At 38.9% G+C, this 16,187-nt stretch overlaps 1 protein-coding gene across 1 annotated transcript; it reads left to right on the top strand.

Annotated features, from left to right (window-relative positions):
* Positions 1-456: 456 nt before the first annotated feature.
* Positions 457-3,364, top strand: rps28 (ribosomal protein S28). The gene is made up of 4 exons (XM_085142011.1): positions 457-571; positions 871-918; positions 2,440-2,562; positions 3,247-3,364. The coding sequence occupies exons 1-3, from the start codon at positions 533-535 to the stop codon at positions 2,560-2,562; spliced, it is 210 nt and encodes a 69-aa protein (XP_084998137.1). The 5' UTR covers positions 457-532; the 3' UTR covers positions 3,247-3,364.
* The last annotated feature ends 12,823 nt before the right edge of the window (positions 3,365-16,187 follow it).

The following is a 16,187-nucleotide window of genomic DNA, read 5'->3' as shown; positions in this document are numbered from 1 at the left end:
TTCAATATTAAGTCAAGCCAACTATAAACAAAATATTGATTATATAACAGTGAATTTATTTAATAATGTACCGAATCAGTAACCTTTTTGATACTGACTTTGGATAAATAGGCTGTGTTTTTTGACTGATATCACAAGCATTTGTAGTTACTCCAATAATTCAGTATTTGAATTGTCTGTATGTACGCACAAAAAAAAAGAGATACAGTTACACAGAGACAAATCCCTTTCTCTGTTTTTGCACATTAAAATAGTTTTGGAAACTCTGTGAATAATGGTTTGGCCCAGGTTTCCACCATGGGTGCTTCGAATGGTATTTCCCAATCTACCGGAAAAGAAGGTAACTACGAATGTATAATAGTTTTTATTAAAGTTTGTTATTGTTGTTATTATTTGTAAGTTTATATTCTGTTACTTGTAATTTGATTAAAAAATAATTTAAAATTTAAAATTTTAATAAACTAAAAGATTACAGTTGCCATATATGCCGTCCGTGCACCACGTGACTTCCTTTCCGGTCTAACCTGACAACATGGACGCCAGCCGCGTGCAGCCCATCAAGCTTGCAAGAGTAAGAAAATCTATAAAACGCTGAAAATTATCGTATCAAAGCGATTAGATGCCCACAACAATAAGTATTGTTTCAAATGGGCTCAAAATCTTTAGGCTAAATCCACTTTTTGTGTCGTAGTTAGCAAACGTCTCTTCGGCTCTCGTGCTTCTATCATGGAGGCCTGTCAATGCTACAGTCTCTGCTAGCTGCCGCAGTACTCACTTTTCTTTATTCTCTGTGTTCGTTAAAAATTATATATATGTATTATATTGATTTTAGAGGTTTGATGTTCATGTTGCTCGTGTTTTCATTTTCAGGTCACCAAGGTTCTCGGGAGAACCGGTTCCCAGGGACAATGTACACAGGTATGCTAGTTTGGCTAACACCTCAAATTTTATCCGGCACAAACCAGCAAATCTGCGATTAATATTTACTTTTTATATGTGTAAGCTTAATTTGAGTTATTGCCAAGGATATACACAATCTAGGGCTGTAAATTCATGTGAAATTAAAAACTAGAAAAAAAAAGGAAAAAATAACTGAAACGATATTTTGTACATCTTAAAAGGGCTAGGATGAAAAAGCAAGTTTCGTGTTGTCTTAGATGATTTGTTTACACATTAAGTATGAGGTATTGAGACAGCTGTTTGAAGTTTGGACATCGATTTAGCTGCAAGTCACGGGTTTTGTTTGTTTCTTTAAAAACAAAACAAAAAAACTTGATCTGAGCTGATTTTTTTTACTCCTGATAAATATCCTCCATAGTACTGTAACTAAACGTTGAAACTGGGCAGATTCACTCTACCAACTAACTGAAACTAAGCTGAATTATTATCAGAAGTTTAAGATGAAAAACTGATTAAGCTACAAAAATGACTCCTCTGATTTCTTTTACCACAAAGGAGGCAGGTTATTTTTGGTTTTAACCTGGATTTTAACTACTAATGACATACTCGGGCAAGCCACTGATCCTAACTGGAAACCACGTTTAATAGAGAAACCAGATGTATCTTTAAAATGTATCAATGCTTTTTTTTTTTTTTTTGCTTGCCACCACCAGTGTGTGAATGGCAAGCTACATTGTGGCTACAATGTAGCTTGCCTTAGGGACTAAGTCCTTAGGGACTAAGTAAAGCGCTATACAAATGCAAGCCATTTAACTCAGTTGTCATTTAGTGTGCTGTTTGGTGTACTGGTTACTATGATGACAATTTATGTTACATTCATAGCTACACCCAACTTAAGTCCCTTTTTTCTACAATCTGTGTAGGTACTAATGGGAAAAGGGTCTATAGTTAAGTTAACATACATGTGTTTATACTTCCATTCTTCAAACTGCTATACCACTGTGCTGCCCACTAACTGAGTACTTTATTACTAAAATGTGTGTTCACTTGATTGTTGGGTGTTCACTTGATCGCTTTTACAGCATTGCAGAGTGAGATCCCCAGATACTGTTTTCTGACAGTGAAACAGCAGGGAACGGAGTCGGGGTCCCAAAAATTAAGCAGATTATAAAATAACTTTTTTAAAAAATGCCATCCGAATAGATTTTTAGGTATTGTACTATATCACCCCACAGTTACTCCTTGTTGAAATTGATTATCATGACCATTGGTTTATTTTCCATGTTAAGTGGATAGTTTAAACAGCTGAACAATTTCAAAATAAATAAATATATATTTTGAATCACGGCTGCTTTGCTCCCTTGCCACAGAAATAGGAATGCATAACAAAAACAAAATGAGGAAAAATCATTATAGGCTGTCTGTAAACATTAAAACAAAACCCTCTTTAATTGGTACATCATTAATTTAAACAGAAAAATTTGTCTGCTGTAGAGTCATTTTAATGTTTAAGTTTTGGGCACTCTCGTTTCCCACCAGGTCCGTGTCGAGTTCATGGACGACAGCAACCGCTCAATTATCAGGAACGTGAAGGGCCCAGTCAGAGAGGGAGATGTGCTGACACTCCTGGAGTCTGAAAGAGAAGCCAGGAGGCTGCGATAGGTGAGACAATATAACCTCAGGTGATCAGTGTTTTGAGTCATTAAACTGTCAGCATTGGTGAAGCCCACAGTGAGAGTGCTGATGGATAATATGCACTTGACCTTAGATACTTTGATGCTGAACATTATTGTTATTAAAAACTTAGTGAACCAAGAACAGTTTAGGATAATAAAACACTGCGGGGGAGGTGATGACAATGTTTGCCGTTGTATTATAGTTAACAAGAAGTAAAAAATATTTCCATAGTACTAACATGCACTATGGGAATATTTATATTGCTTATATAACCTTATAAGGTTAGAAAAAACCATTAAAAATGGCTTGCAGTAAATCACATTGCGGGTCGATCTGTTTTTGGCTTTGAAATGTCCATAACGAGTCTTAAACTCAACCTAATGTTCTAAGTTCTCAATTCATATATCTGCAGTATTGGATCATAATTGCATCTGAAGCTCTTATCTAGTTAAAGTGTAACAGAGATGCACAAAGTTTGCCTGTTTTCAGTGTGTAGGGAATATTTCCCATGGTGGTCAGGGGTTGATGTTTGAATTCTTCCTTCAGTCCTCCCGATAGGCTGCTCATGTCTAATGCTGCTCAGTTCAGAGCGTATCAGTGTTCTGAATTTGGGAATGTATAAGACTTAAACACAGGCTTAAACCCTTCTCACTTACTCTGTCTTCACAGTGCCCGCTGAAGCTGCCAATCCAACACTGGAGCATCAACTACAGCAGGATGCAGTCTTTTTCAGTGGACTACCCACCACTTGTTCAGATGTTTTGAAATAAATTTGAGTTGAAAATTATCCTTGAAGTCTTCTTTCTTTTATACTAAGTGATTTTGTTTTTAATTCAATAAACTGGAACATTAGCCTGCCATGATAAACTTGCGTGAGACAGGTAATAGCTCATTATTGATGCATTAATAGTAGGTGAGGTGTGGCTGTCAAATTCTTGTACGCTGAATGTGAATTAAGCTAAATAATTCAATACTTCTATACGTTTAGTTACTCTGAAGTGTCAACTTCTCAAGTCTATTATTCCATTACAGTTCAAAAGTATTAAAATAGACTCGTTTTAAACTACTCTTTCAGAGTAAATTGATGTTAGTTCTTTCAACTGCTTCCTTTAGAGGTATGGAAAAAAATCTACCACCATCTCACCCTGTCCCTAACATCCTCGTCTGTCATACTGTCAACTCCCTGCATGTCTTTTATCATGCCCATGAACATCAATTGTCGAGTATATCCACCTTCACTCCTGTGCACGTGTCCAAACCATCTCGCCTCTTGACCTCCAGCTCCTGTAAATAATTCTGTAATTACTTTTTCCCAGACACAGATAAGTAGATTTAAAAAAATAAATAAATAAATAAAAATAAGCAAACAATACAAGGCTAATATAGCTGTTTTCTGTTGCACTGTTGTGTATGAAAATTAAGGAATTTCCACAAATTTAGCGGGCACGCCATTATTTCACCTTATGCAGTTTACGTTCCGTCCAGCAGGGGGCAGTGTCTGAGTTTTAAAAGCTAACGGAATTGACCTCCATTTCAGGTACAACACAATCGACTGCATGTAAGAAGTAAGCAAGTGCTGACTATTTACAGGCCAAGCTCTCTCCTTTAAACTAACTTAAACATTCATGCCACCGTTCATTTCCAGCAGTGTTGTTTCTCCATCATAAACTAATGATAATGGGACAAGCTGAAAAAAATCCGCACAACATAATTTATATCATTAAAAATCATTAGAATTTGTCTGTATTTATTTTCCACCAAAAATCATATTTATCCACATTAGTTTTATTTTATATTTTTAACTGCAATGACTCCTCACTTTGAGCACCACTCCAAAGCTGTGTAGCTTGTATAGCTAATGAACAGTACAGACAGATTCAAATTGTTCAAAACACATGTGACCCGTTTTCTCAAATTATTTAAGATAAAAGCTGAGGATGTACTAGTTAACACAGCTAAAGTAATGCTTTCCCCTCCAGATCTACTTGCTGTTCTGCAGTATTAGAAGTGAAATCTGGTCATGAATGCTGGTGAATCAGGTTTAGCGTGGCTATGTTTAAATGTTGAGGTCTAAAGAACCTTAAGGTCAGTTACCTCTGAACTAACGATGTGTAAATGTCAGGAAATACATCAAAGGAATACTGAGCAGTCTGTAAATTAGTACTCTGCAAAGGTATCTGGCTAAATTCCAGCTTGGGGTTCCTGAAGGATCTCGGCGGTTGTTTAAACAGGAAAGGATGTCAGTGTGAGTTATGTACACTGTAGGTTTAATGATCTCCTATTTTACCTTGGCCTGTTTTACAGACAGGTTGTGTGCAAAGCTGAGTTCAACTTAAACACTTAGGTGCCTTTTTCAGACATACAGTGCAGTGAAAAAGTATTTACCCCCTTCATGATTTCATAGTTTTATGCACATTTGTCACACTGACATGTTTGTGCCAACCGTAGCAGCAAGAACTGCAATCAAGCACTTCTTTTAACTGACAATGGGTCTTTCACATCCCATGTGGAGGAATTTTGGCCCACTCTTCTTTCCAGAAATAATTAAATTAGACACACTGAAGAGTTTTTGAGCATGAACGATCTGTTTAAGGTCAGGCCAAAGAATCTTAATCTTTGATTTAAGTTCAGACTTTTACTAGGCCACACCAAAACCTGGTGTGTTTCTGATCATTGTTCTGTGGTAGCCAATAATCCAGGCATACTTGAGTTTCAGGGCATGAACAGATGGTCGGACATCCTCCTTTAGGATTTTCTGGTAGGGAACAGAATTCATGGTTCCATCAGTTATGGCAAATTGTCCGAGTGAAGCAGCAAAGCAGTCCCTGCCCATCACATCGTCAGCAGTTTGGTCAGCAGTGGTTTTATCCTTGAACTCTCCCATGGGTGCCACTTTTGCCCAGTCTCTCTTTCTTATTGTTGAATCATGAACTTTGACCTTAACTGTGGCAAATAGGCCTGCATGTCTTCAGATTACATTCTGGGTTCTTTTCTGACATCCTGGATGAGTTATCAATATGCTCTTGGAGTAATTTCAGTTTCCTCCAGTTGTGAATAATAAGTCTGACTGTGCTTCAGTGATGTCCTAACACCTTAGAAATTACTTTGTAACCCCTTTCCATTCCGAGAGATGTCAATGACTTTATTTCTCAGCTGTTTCTTTAGATCGTGGCATAATGTGTTGCTTTCTTGAGATCTTTTAGTGCTTCACTTTGTCAGATACCTTCTATTTAAGTAGTTTCTAGATTAAGCAGGTCTGTCAGTAATCAGGCTTGAGTGTGGCTAGTGAAACTGAACGAGGGTTTGAGTTCTAAAACGATTGAGACAATATCTGTGACTTCTACAAGAAAGGATCAGCGTGTAGTATATGTGGAACCAGAGAGGAAATTTGACGCCAAGCCACAAATTAATACCTGGAATCTATTCAGCTGCCAGGGTAAAGGGAGAGCGTGCTGGCACTTGACGGCTTTTCCAGGAGAACCTGAAGGAGACAAAATAACACGGTGAGAGAGGTGAGGGACAGAGGAGAGAAGAGACAAACTGCTTTGTCTCTTTTCAACCTTCAGACATGAATCCTGATAAACCCCATTTATCCTAAAGTGGTTATTTACCCAAATGAGCTTTGGGTAATTAGAAAACACGCTTCAGCTTGTAGCTGACTGTTACTCACAAACGCTTCAAAATCAGCGTTCTCTGGAACAACAGAAGCAGTCCATGAGGAAGAGGAGAGAGTCCTACCGTGTTTATGTTTTCAGTCTTCGGCAGCTCCGTGCATGAAAACAACTTGCTGTCACCTTGGCCACTGCGTCACCGTCATTCTGCCCCTCTCCAACCCTCTGCGTCAACAACCCTTCAAGAACTTCGGTTGGCATGTGTTTACCACCTCTTCCGTATCGCTCCCGTATCTCCCACCGGTCCTTGTTTCCAGTCTTTCTTTGAAGCAGAAATACAGCAGGTTAGAAGAAAATCCATCCCAAGGTCTCTACTTGTTTGCCTGCATGCCACCAAGGTCTAACCCAGCCAGGAGAAAACATCAGCAGTCTGAGACAACAAGTCTGTTTGTCTCAGATCTTTAACACGGTTCCAGAGAAACCAGGAAGAAATCAAGGACATCATGACTTGTAGAAGTGCCGCTACTGTAGTGCTGTTGGTGTGCTTTGGAGTTGGTGGTGAGGACGACAGAGCTGAAAGGTGTGTGTGTGGATCTGCAGACGACCTAAACCAAAACCCCCAATGAATAATAATGTTGCTAAATGTATCAGTAAGTATAACAGGGTTTAACAGTGCATCCTCTACAACACGAAAGTACTGTATTTCTTATTCTGCTTGATCAAAATGCAACTTTAGTATCATCAAAAAGTATCAAACTAAAGGTAAAAATGTTTATAGTCATATAGTTCATTATTAAATTGTTTGTACTTAGTTATATAGCCATCAATAAAGCAAATAGCTATTGTGGCTTCTTTTAAAGCATCATATACTTTCCTCTGTACCAGTATGTTCTGTAAGGTCTCATGAAATACATTGAGAATAGTATAGTATGTATAAAGGTATTATTTGAATGCCTTCATGATAACGTTCTTACAAATATTAGAAGGGGACTCGCTGAAAATAAGGGAACCTGGCTAAAGGCTTTGGGCTTTGTTTCTCATGCAGGGTAACAGGAAGTGCAGGGGGGGGGGGGGGGGTGATGGAACCTCCAAGGGGAGACAGGCCACTGATGTACACACTCTGAACACAACCACGACCTGGGTCAAGGCCATGAAATTTACAAATGGGGCCCATAAGACACATAGGACACATAGGCCCAGAGGACAATAACCCCAGAGGTAACTAGAAGTCATTCCCTGCCCCTCTCTTTCAGTCCCTCTGCTGGTATCTAGTTCTTTGGCACCCTCCCTGTTCCCCTCCATCCCTGCTGATTACTGAACTGTAGTACACTCTGCATTTGAAACGGTTATCCTTATTTCCTGCCTTTAATTTGTGGAAAATGAGGTTGGTCCACTTAGCCAGATTTTCACATTCAGTGTCAACGAGAATCTTTATAAGAGGGAAATGCTAAAAAAAAAAAAAAAAAAGATTAAAAACTTTTAAGCATGCACAGTGCATCTTTCACTCAGAACATGCTGATTCTGTTTATCAGTTTGGAAAATCACACAGGTTTTCATTCACAACTGTGGACAAAAAAACAAACAAACAGTACAACGTGCTGAAATAACACGCAAGACCTTGCCTGAACTATAACTCTGAATACAGACAGAAAGAAATGCACATATAACCATGTGACCATTAACAGCATGCCACAGAAAAAATAAATATATAAGCAGAAGAAGGCAGCTGGGTGATAAAATACAAAACACAGTTTGGACATGCTTGATTTGCTTTTATGTAAGCTAAAGTGCAAAGGGGGGGGGGGGGGGGCAGCTTCATTGTGCGAAGGTCAGAAACACAATACATTCACTCATTTATTTATTTATTTTATAAAGCAGCCCCCACTCCCACACACACACAGTGTGCATGACTTATGCAAAATATCTCACAATTCGCCGCACAACAGCAGGTGCTCGCACAGACGGGAAAGTGACAGGCTCACATACAGGGTCAGATTCTTGGCGTCTGATAAAAAGCCTGTTGTGGAGGGATGGTAAAGAAAAAAACACTGTTTTGAAGCTCTGTAGCACAGGTTTTTAAGTAAACACTGTAACAACAAGGCTTTGTGTTCTGGCTCCATAACTGCTGGAAAAACTTCAGTACTGGCACGGTATCATGTATTATTCCAGATGTGAAAATGTCTGTGTGGGGTGATGTGATCTGGCTCGTCTTATGGCCCTGCTATACGACTTTGGGGGATTTAAAAGTACAGTCGGGTTCAGTAAGCACTCACTCCCCACATCGCTGTATTATTTCTTCATATGGATCACAGCTTGTAGGTAAAAAAATGAATCAGTATGCTGCTCATCACTGCTTGTCATTGTAGCGTCATGTACAGTACAAACCACGGCGGCCAGCGGGCTTAAACAAATGTTATCTGGGTTAAAGGTGGTGTTGATTCTCAGTTCAGATGTGCTCTCTAAAATACAGAAAGAGACATATTATGATGCACAATATGCAGTCGGTGGCACATGCTAAAATTTTACAGAGGTCACTGTAGAGTTAAGTTCTAGTGGTGTTCCATTTAGGTTTTATATTACATTCCTGAAAGATTTTTGCATTTATTACATGGGTTTGTAGAGCCACAGAAAATCAAAATATGGCTGTAAAAGCCCGAGCTGCTAACACACCCAGCACCCACGCTTTAATGGAATTTGCTGTGCAAAAATCAAAGTTTAAAACAAAAAAATTTTACCAAATTTTCAATTGGATGTTACTCTCTCTGTCTATCTGAACTCGGGTGAATAATCATCCTTCTATTATGTGTAGAAAAGATAATGTACCAACTTTCAGCCCGGGTGAAAAGACAAAATTATTTTTATTTACCACAATAAAAAAATAAAGAAAAAAACACACAAAATAACATACTGGCTAAAACTGTTGTTTATGCATTATTATTATTATTATTATTATTATTACTGCTTCTTTTAATTCCATTCCTGCACTGTTGAGAAGAATAGCTCTGATTTGCACCGTTACTTGTGAAAACACAGGGAAAAAAGCAAGGCGTGAACTGCTTTCTGGTGCCACAGTTCCAATTAGGATTCTGGATTTGGATTAACGCGGATCAAGGCAGTCGCTCTGGGTTTTAATGGGGATTCAGCAGATGGTCAGAGGTCATGCACTCAATGTGGAATCTTATAAATCTTGAAGTGGTTCAAGTGGTGCATTTCCTGAGAAGACACTGTCTTCTCACAGGAGGTGGGCGGTTTCACTGCAAACAAATTTAGTGTATTGTCATTTTCGCAGCAGGAATAAGAGACATAAGAGCACGATTCCTGCAGAAATGTCAGTGCTAAAGAGTGCACATCTGCTCGGACACACTCACGGGTCAGAGCCTCCACTATTTAGCAAGAACACTCTGTAACACAAGCCTACTTTCCTTTTCTTTCTTCTGCAAACCACCAGCTGCTTAACGCTGGGGAGGTTGTCTGCCAGTACCCTCAGCTTTCCCACAAAAAGCCTCATTCACAGTCAGATCCCACTTCAGTTCGAGTGTCTCTTCCACCTCCACTCCTGTTGATTAGAATTAATTGAGAAGTGAATTAGTATCATTGTGATTAGCGACCTACACCCTGTGACCCAAAGTGCTTCTTACGCCGTGGTGAACTCAGTGTGCGTGCGTGAATGTTTCATAAGAGGCCGATTAGTTCATGGGAATCAGGCTCGGTAACTGGGGTACACACCAAGGGGCTCATTTTGGGGACAAACAAGGAACAAAGCTGCATCCTCTGAAACCCCAAGGAGACTAAACAGCCACAGAGATTTGCAGTTTAAGTCCATAAAATGTAAAAGACGGGTTCTGGAGAGATCAATCAAAGCCCGCAGCCTCCTTTCTGCACAATCCCAAGCCAATATAGATATGTGTTTTTATTTATTTCCAGCTGCGGCATTCAGTTAGGAATTCACATAAACTCTTTTTGTTCTCCTGTGGCTTATAGTTTCAGAGCATCTTGTATATTCCTCAGCATGTACACACTGTTAAAGGAATATATAGAAATAAACTGATTAGGTTTTTGATCTCACTCCACATAAAATCTGTGCTTTAATAAATGAGATAGTTACAGCCTCAGAGACTGTTACCTGACCTCAAACATGGGGCAGGTCTTCCTTATTTAAACACTTTTGTTCTGATTAAAAACGATACACCATGATCACTGTAAATGTTAAGAGTTGCTGTGAGGAGAATATTTTTTGGTTGTCTATTTGTGCAGAGCTAGGCGGGCGTTAGATTTACATTTTTTGGAAGTACACTAGTTATTTTCAATATTGAGAATTTTGTCTTCTTTTTTTTTAGAGAAAGAAAATAAGTGGCAGTCATTCCTAAGTAAAGGTTAATTATGAAGTACCACAGGGTTCAATGCTAGGACGAATTCTATTTACATATATATGCTTAACTTAGGCAGTATCATTCCAAGACGTGGCATACCAGAGGTTTCTTCCAGAAAAGAAAGTTCTTCCTTCCCACTGTCACCAAGTGCTCGCTCATAGCGGGTCGTCTTATTGTTGTGGTTTCTGTATTATTGTAGCGTCTTTACCTTACAATATAAATACCTTGAAGTGACTATTGTTGGTGCTATATAAATTGAATTGAATTGAATTGAATTGAATTGAATTGAATTGAATTGAATTGAATTGAATTGAATTGCTGGGACCAGTTAGCGTTGCACAGATGTGGAAAGTAGTTAACATAGAACATCTTTCTTTTTATCTTTACAAAAAGCAAAAGCAAGCTGAAAAGCAGCTTTTGGGCTGTTCTCGCATTGGCTTCTCTGGTTGCTTTCATTAGCAACCATCCCAGCAGTTCATCTTGGTGCTGTGCTTTTATAGCTGTTGTGTAACTCTGGATTTTGTGGCCAGAAGGGAGGAAAAAAAACATCACACTGCAGAATTGACTCAAATTCTTGGTGCAATCTGTCATCCAACTGTCCTGATATTACATTTCTCTGCATAGTCTTACAGAATTTAGGATGACTCTATTACTATTCAAAGTCTTAAATGGATAGCATTAGTTTGCTCAGTGTACTTGGTTTAACCCCAAAAGTGTGTAAATCACTGTGGATCTCCGGCACCATCAAAAGAAAAAAATGTATGACGGGAAGACAGCTGCTGTTCTCAGCCACAGTCTATACATATCTAAATTTTCCAAAATGGAAAATGTGTGGGCTACATTCTGTACTTTTCTGCTTCCCGCATCTGGGTTACTCATTTAGTCCATAAGCAATAAAAAAGTAAAAATAAAAACACTGAGGGAAAAGCATCCAGCATCTGTCTGCATGTGTTCCTTATATGTCCAATCGGAGAAGTTAAAATATCCAAAGCTGTCAGTCGAGCAGAAGCGCCATGTTCTTTTGTATCACGCAGCATGTCTGTGCATGTGCGTCTGAGGTGAGGTGACTTGTAAAAGGTGTTTGTCTGTGTGCTCGGTAAGAACGAATAATTATATAGACACGCTGTAGACTGTGTGTGTTTTGTCAGCTGCACAAAAAGAGCAATAGTAATTATTCATTCGGTTACCTTACATAACTTGTTTTTTGTCCCAAATGTTTTGAACTCAAACAGAAAAATGGCTCCATGATTTTACTGAAGAACTGAGAAATCACAGTTCGGTTAAGCAGGTTGTTAAAGTTCACAAACAGGCATAAAATCTGGCATTTGGTGTGTGGAAACTGAAGGATTCTCTTGGAACATACAATATGTAAACAGGTCCATGTATTGAACTGTTTATTTCTATTATCCCCCTGTATCCGCTTCTTCTGTGTACCTAATGAACCCAGCTGGAGGTGAAACAAGTCACACCTCATGTTTCAGGACAGCTGGAGACTTAAAAGAAACTGGCAGGTTTTGAGTTGCTCGATGAAAGTGTACTTTATTGATCCCCGTGGGGAAATTCCTCTCTGCATTTAACCCATTCACTCAGTGAAGCAGTGTGTAGGGATGGTACCTTGCTCAGGGGTACCTCAGGGTAGCTGTTCAGGGGAATCGAACCCCCGACCTTCCGATCATGGGGCCACCACTCTACCTACTGAGTTTTCCCTGCCCTAAAAATGTTGCCCTGAGCAGGATGCTGCGTCGCATTCAGTATGCAGTGCTTAAGGCGAAAGCTGTAGAGCAGGCACTGAAGACCCCCCACCACCACCACCATCACCCCTCCTTGTAGACAGATGAGTACAAGTCAAAGTTGAGCAAGTAGGCAGGGTATGCTCTCGCTTCTGGCCACTGGGAGGCAGAAGTGCGTTTTCTTTGGCATTTATTTGGAGGACAGGAGCTGGAAAACTGGTTCTAGCTAGTTCCCCTCTACACCTGGATGGTGCCTGAGTGTATCTCTGCTTAAATAAATGTCTTCAAAGATGTATATTTTTAAAATGTCCACTTTTTACTGTAGTGTCAGACACACCGGTCTGATTTATAACTGTAAATTTGAATAAATGTTTAATTAGCTGTGGCTGCAATCCACAATGGATCTCTTATAGTTCCTGTTCCATGACTATGAGGGCCACCTTTCATGTTACCGTTCCTTTAAATAAAAAAACTAATACACGAGTAAAACTGTATTATTGTAGGGTCTTTGCCTTATAATATAAAGTGGCTTGAGGCAACTGTTGTTGTGATTTGGTGCTATATTCAATAGTTAAAATTGAGTTTAAGTAAAAGCTATATATATATAATTCTGATGTCACCCCTATTATTAAAAATAAATAAATAAATAAAACCAGCCTTTTATCGACGACCAGTCCTTTTGTACGCAGGCCTATTCGTCTAGAGTTGCATCCTTAATCCATCTTCACTGAGTCAATCACAGAGCAGTCATGAGCTCCATTCACCGGCTGTGCAGTCGGCTCGAAAGGTCACTGCTTTCCTGCTCCTCATGAATATCTCATGGTATGTGTGATGGATGTGTTTGAGCCTGCCTTGTGTGATCATATATTTATAATCTCATCAAACTGGGACATGAAAGAAGAAGCTTCAATTGTTTTCTTTCCTCTGGGTTTTTCTTCAGTTTTTCATTTTTATTTTTGTTTTATTCATTTAAATCTTTTTGGATGTGAATTTCCAGCAAAGACAAGTGGAAAAACCTGCGATGTAAATCGTCCAAAAACCTTATGAAACAGCCAGCCCATGAGAATCGGTTTACTGCCTCCAGCACCTGCTTCTTTTTTTTTTCTTCTTTCATTCTTCCCATTTTCCATTCCCTCGTGCACAACCATGTCTGTGGGGGTGAAGGGGGGCTGCACTAGGATTTACAGATGTTCTGTGTTTGGAATCTGGGTAAAAGGTCAGCATGCCGGCCAGAGATGGGAGCGGCCATTTTGGGAAATTGAATAAGCAGCTGTGGCAGTGAGGTGTGGATGCGGTGATGAGCAGGGACACACACTCGCTCGGAGGAAACAGGGGAGACTGATTCCCACACTGTTTAACATCCGTGACATTAAACAAATTTTTAAAAAATGATAACAACAGTTTTTGTAATCAATTGGTTTAGTCTGTTCTGGAGTAAATACATAAACTGTCTGCTCATCAGCTCTTCATGTTTGAGCTGATTTTATTCTTGTTTTTACTCGAATACTAAGCTCTGGGGTACTTGTACATACTTTGAGTAATTCCAGTAGCTGCTTTGTGTCGTAAGTCCATTACATTTTGATAGATTGTGTACTTTTTACTTTACACTTTTTGGATCGCAGTTACCATTTGTCATATACATTAAAATTCTACACATATGATCGTGTAAAATATAATAACACTGGCACTGATTAAAGTTTCCAGCAGCAAGTCAATAGATGTAAACATTAAAATGCAGCTTAATGTCAATAGTGTACCTGCAGCATGCTATAAATCACATAATTAAATGATATAGAACCGAATAGACGGCTTTGCTGTGGGTAATGAGCACAGTTTGTGAAAATACTTGTGTGTACTTGAGTAAAGCATCTGAATACTTCTACCCCTGATGAAATCTAAATATCTGAAAAACAACATTTCTTCTAGACAGTCTGAAACAGTCCAGTGTGCTGTATGTCAAGGTCTCTTTCAACAGACACATTCAAACAGCTTGTTTTTTTCTACACATGACAGATGGAATATTTAGCAATCTTTACAGGGAAAAAAGTAATCCTTCATTCGTTTACACCCTTACTGTAGCTCACATCCCTCCCAAGTTCTGTATTGTCCTGAAGGACTGCATAAAGGCTGGTATGTAATCGGCATGTGCCATCATGACACACGTAAACCAGACAGTCATCGGGTTCGTTACAGGAATTGTTGGATGAATCGAGTCTGTTTTTTGTTATGCAGTAATCCTGCTTGTGCCTGCTCTACAATCGCTTGGCCTTTCATTAAACCGTAAGAAAAAGATAAATTCAGTAAATATACAGAAGATGTTTACGTTCAGTGATAATCCTGCTCTACTGTAACTGAGAGGATATGAATCATCCCTGCAGTGCGTCAGTTTGAGAAAACAAAGGTAAATGTGTGTGGGTTGACCTCAGCGCTCCTATTACATGAAGGGCATAAAACTGAACAAGAAAAGCCTATTTTTAACCGGAGCACTGAGGGCTTTCAGTGGAAACCCCTACCCTGCTGAGGATTTGGGGGAAAATAATGAATGTTTGTTGCATTCCAGTCCATGAATGAGGGTGCTGAGTTTCCCCATCCCAGCGCTGTCAGCAGTCTCTGAGTCACCTTTCACCTACTTAGTCTGGCCTGCAGACAGGAGAGGGTTAACCAGGACCTTCATTTGTAGTCTCCCCCCATCACATAGGGCTTGCCAATAGAGGTTGTTTAAAAAAAGAAAAATCCTAGAACCCGTAATATTGGCATTCTCTGTGCCGTGTGAACTTTCCCCTAATTCTCACAGTCCTCAAGGCTTCTGAGCAGCAGCAGATCTTTACTATGGAGAACCTCAGGCCAAATAATACGAATGACACGCGTTCCTTGCATTATCCAAGGAGTTATGATAAAGAAAAATCCAGATAAAGACTAAATAGCTATTTCTCTGGACTGACTTTTTCCCAATAGGATGTCAGAGGAGAAATTCAATAGCTATTTAACTTTATCTTCACCCATTCTTGGTATTTTTAAAGCAAATTTTTTTAATTTTAATTTCTTTGTCCCAAAGTCTCCAAGATGAATAATTGAAGATTATTTATATTTTTGGAAACTGGATGATTGTGAGTTTTTTTTAGTGTTTAACAGAAAAGATAATTTAAGATTTCAGTGGACAAATGTGCAGTTTCACTGTTTTCTGACATTTAATAAAAAATGTAAGTTGCTCAACAATAAATCCATTAATGAATAAAAATATTCAGCTAAAGATGCTCGTTTCAGATTAATGGGTTTCATTTCAGTGGTATGAATTTTAAATATTTCAAAGTTTACTGTGAAGGGAGATTAATTTATAATTCAGGTGGATAGATTCTCTCCCACGTTTGTGGTCATGGTGCACCTTCTCTTGTATTTTTAATTTTAATCACAGCTGTAACATTTTGACTCTGACATTTTCACAGCTTGCTATCTGCTAAAATAAAAACAGCATGAGGCACATGATCTAAATAATACAAGCGAGTACAGAACAACACAGAAAATTAAATGCTGGCTCGATTTTAAATGATGAATAAAATAAGTTCAGCTATTTCACTGTCAGCATGAACTAATGACACAAAGAAGAAGCTCAGTAAAGGTCTGTGCTTCATCTTTCACCGGCACGAACTCGCCAAACACAGAACCACATTGTTCATCAAAGAATATAACCTTTTATCTGACTTCTGGTATCATTATCAACTGTTCATGTACTCATAATCATATTACAGAAAACCACAATTACAATCATAATGATCAGACTATACTACTATTAAAAATCATAGAAGGGTACACAACTGTCCTATCTCCCAGCGCACAGAGATGAACACCACTTTATCATTTCTGGCATCAGCCTCTGACAGGAAGAGTTAACAGAGAGGTGG

This window comes from Neolamprologus multifasciatus, chromosome 18 (assembly GCF_963576455.1).
Source record: "Neolamprologus multifasciatus chromosome 18, fNeoMul1.2, whole genome shotgun sequence".
NCBI lineage: Eukaryota > Metazoa > Chordata > Actinopteri > Cichliformes > Cichlidae > Neolamprologus > Neolamprologus multifasciatus.
Note: the sequence above shows the minus strand (reverse complement) of the source record. Positions and strands in the feature narration are given on the sequence as shown.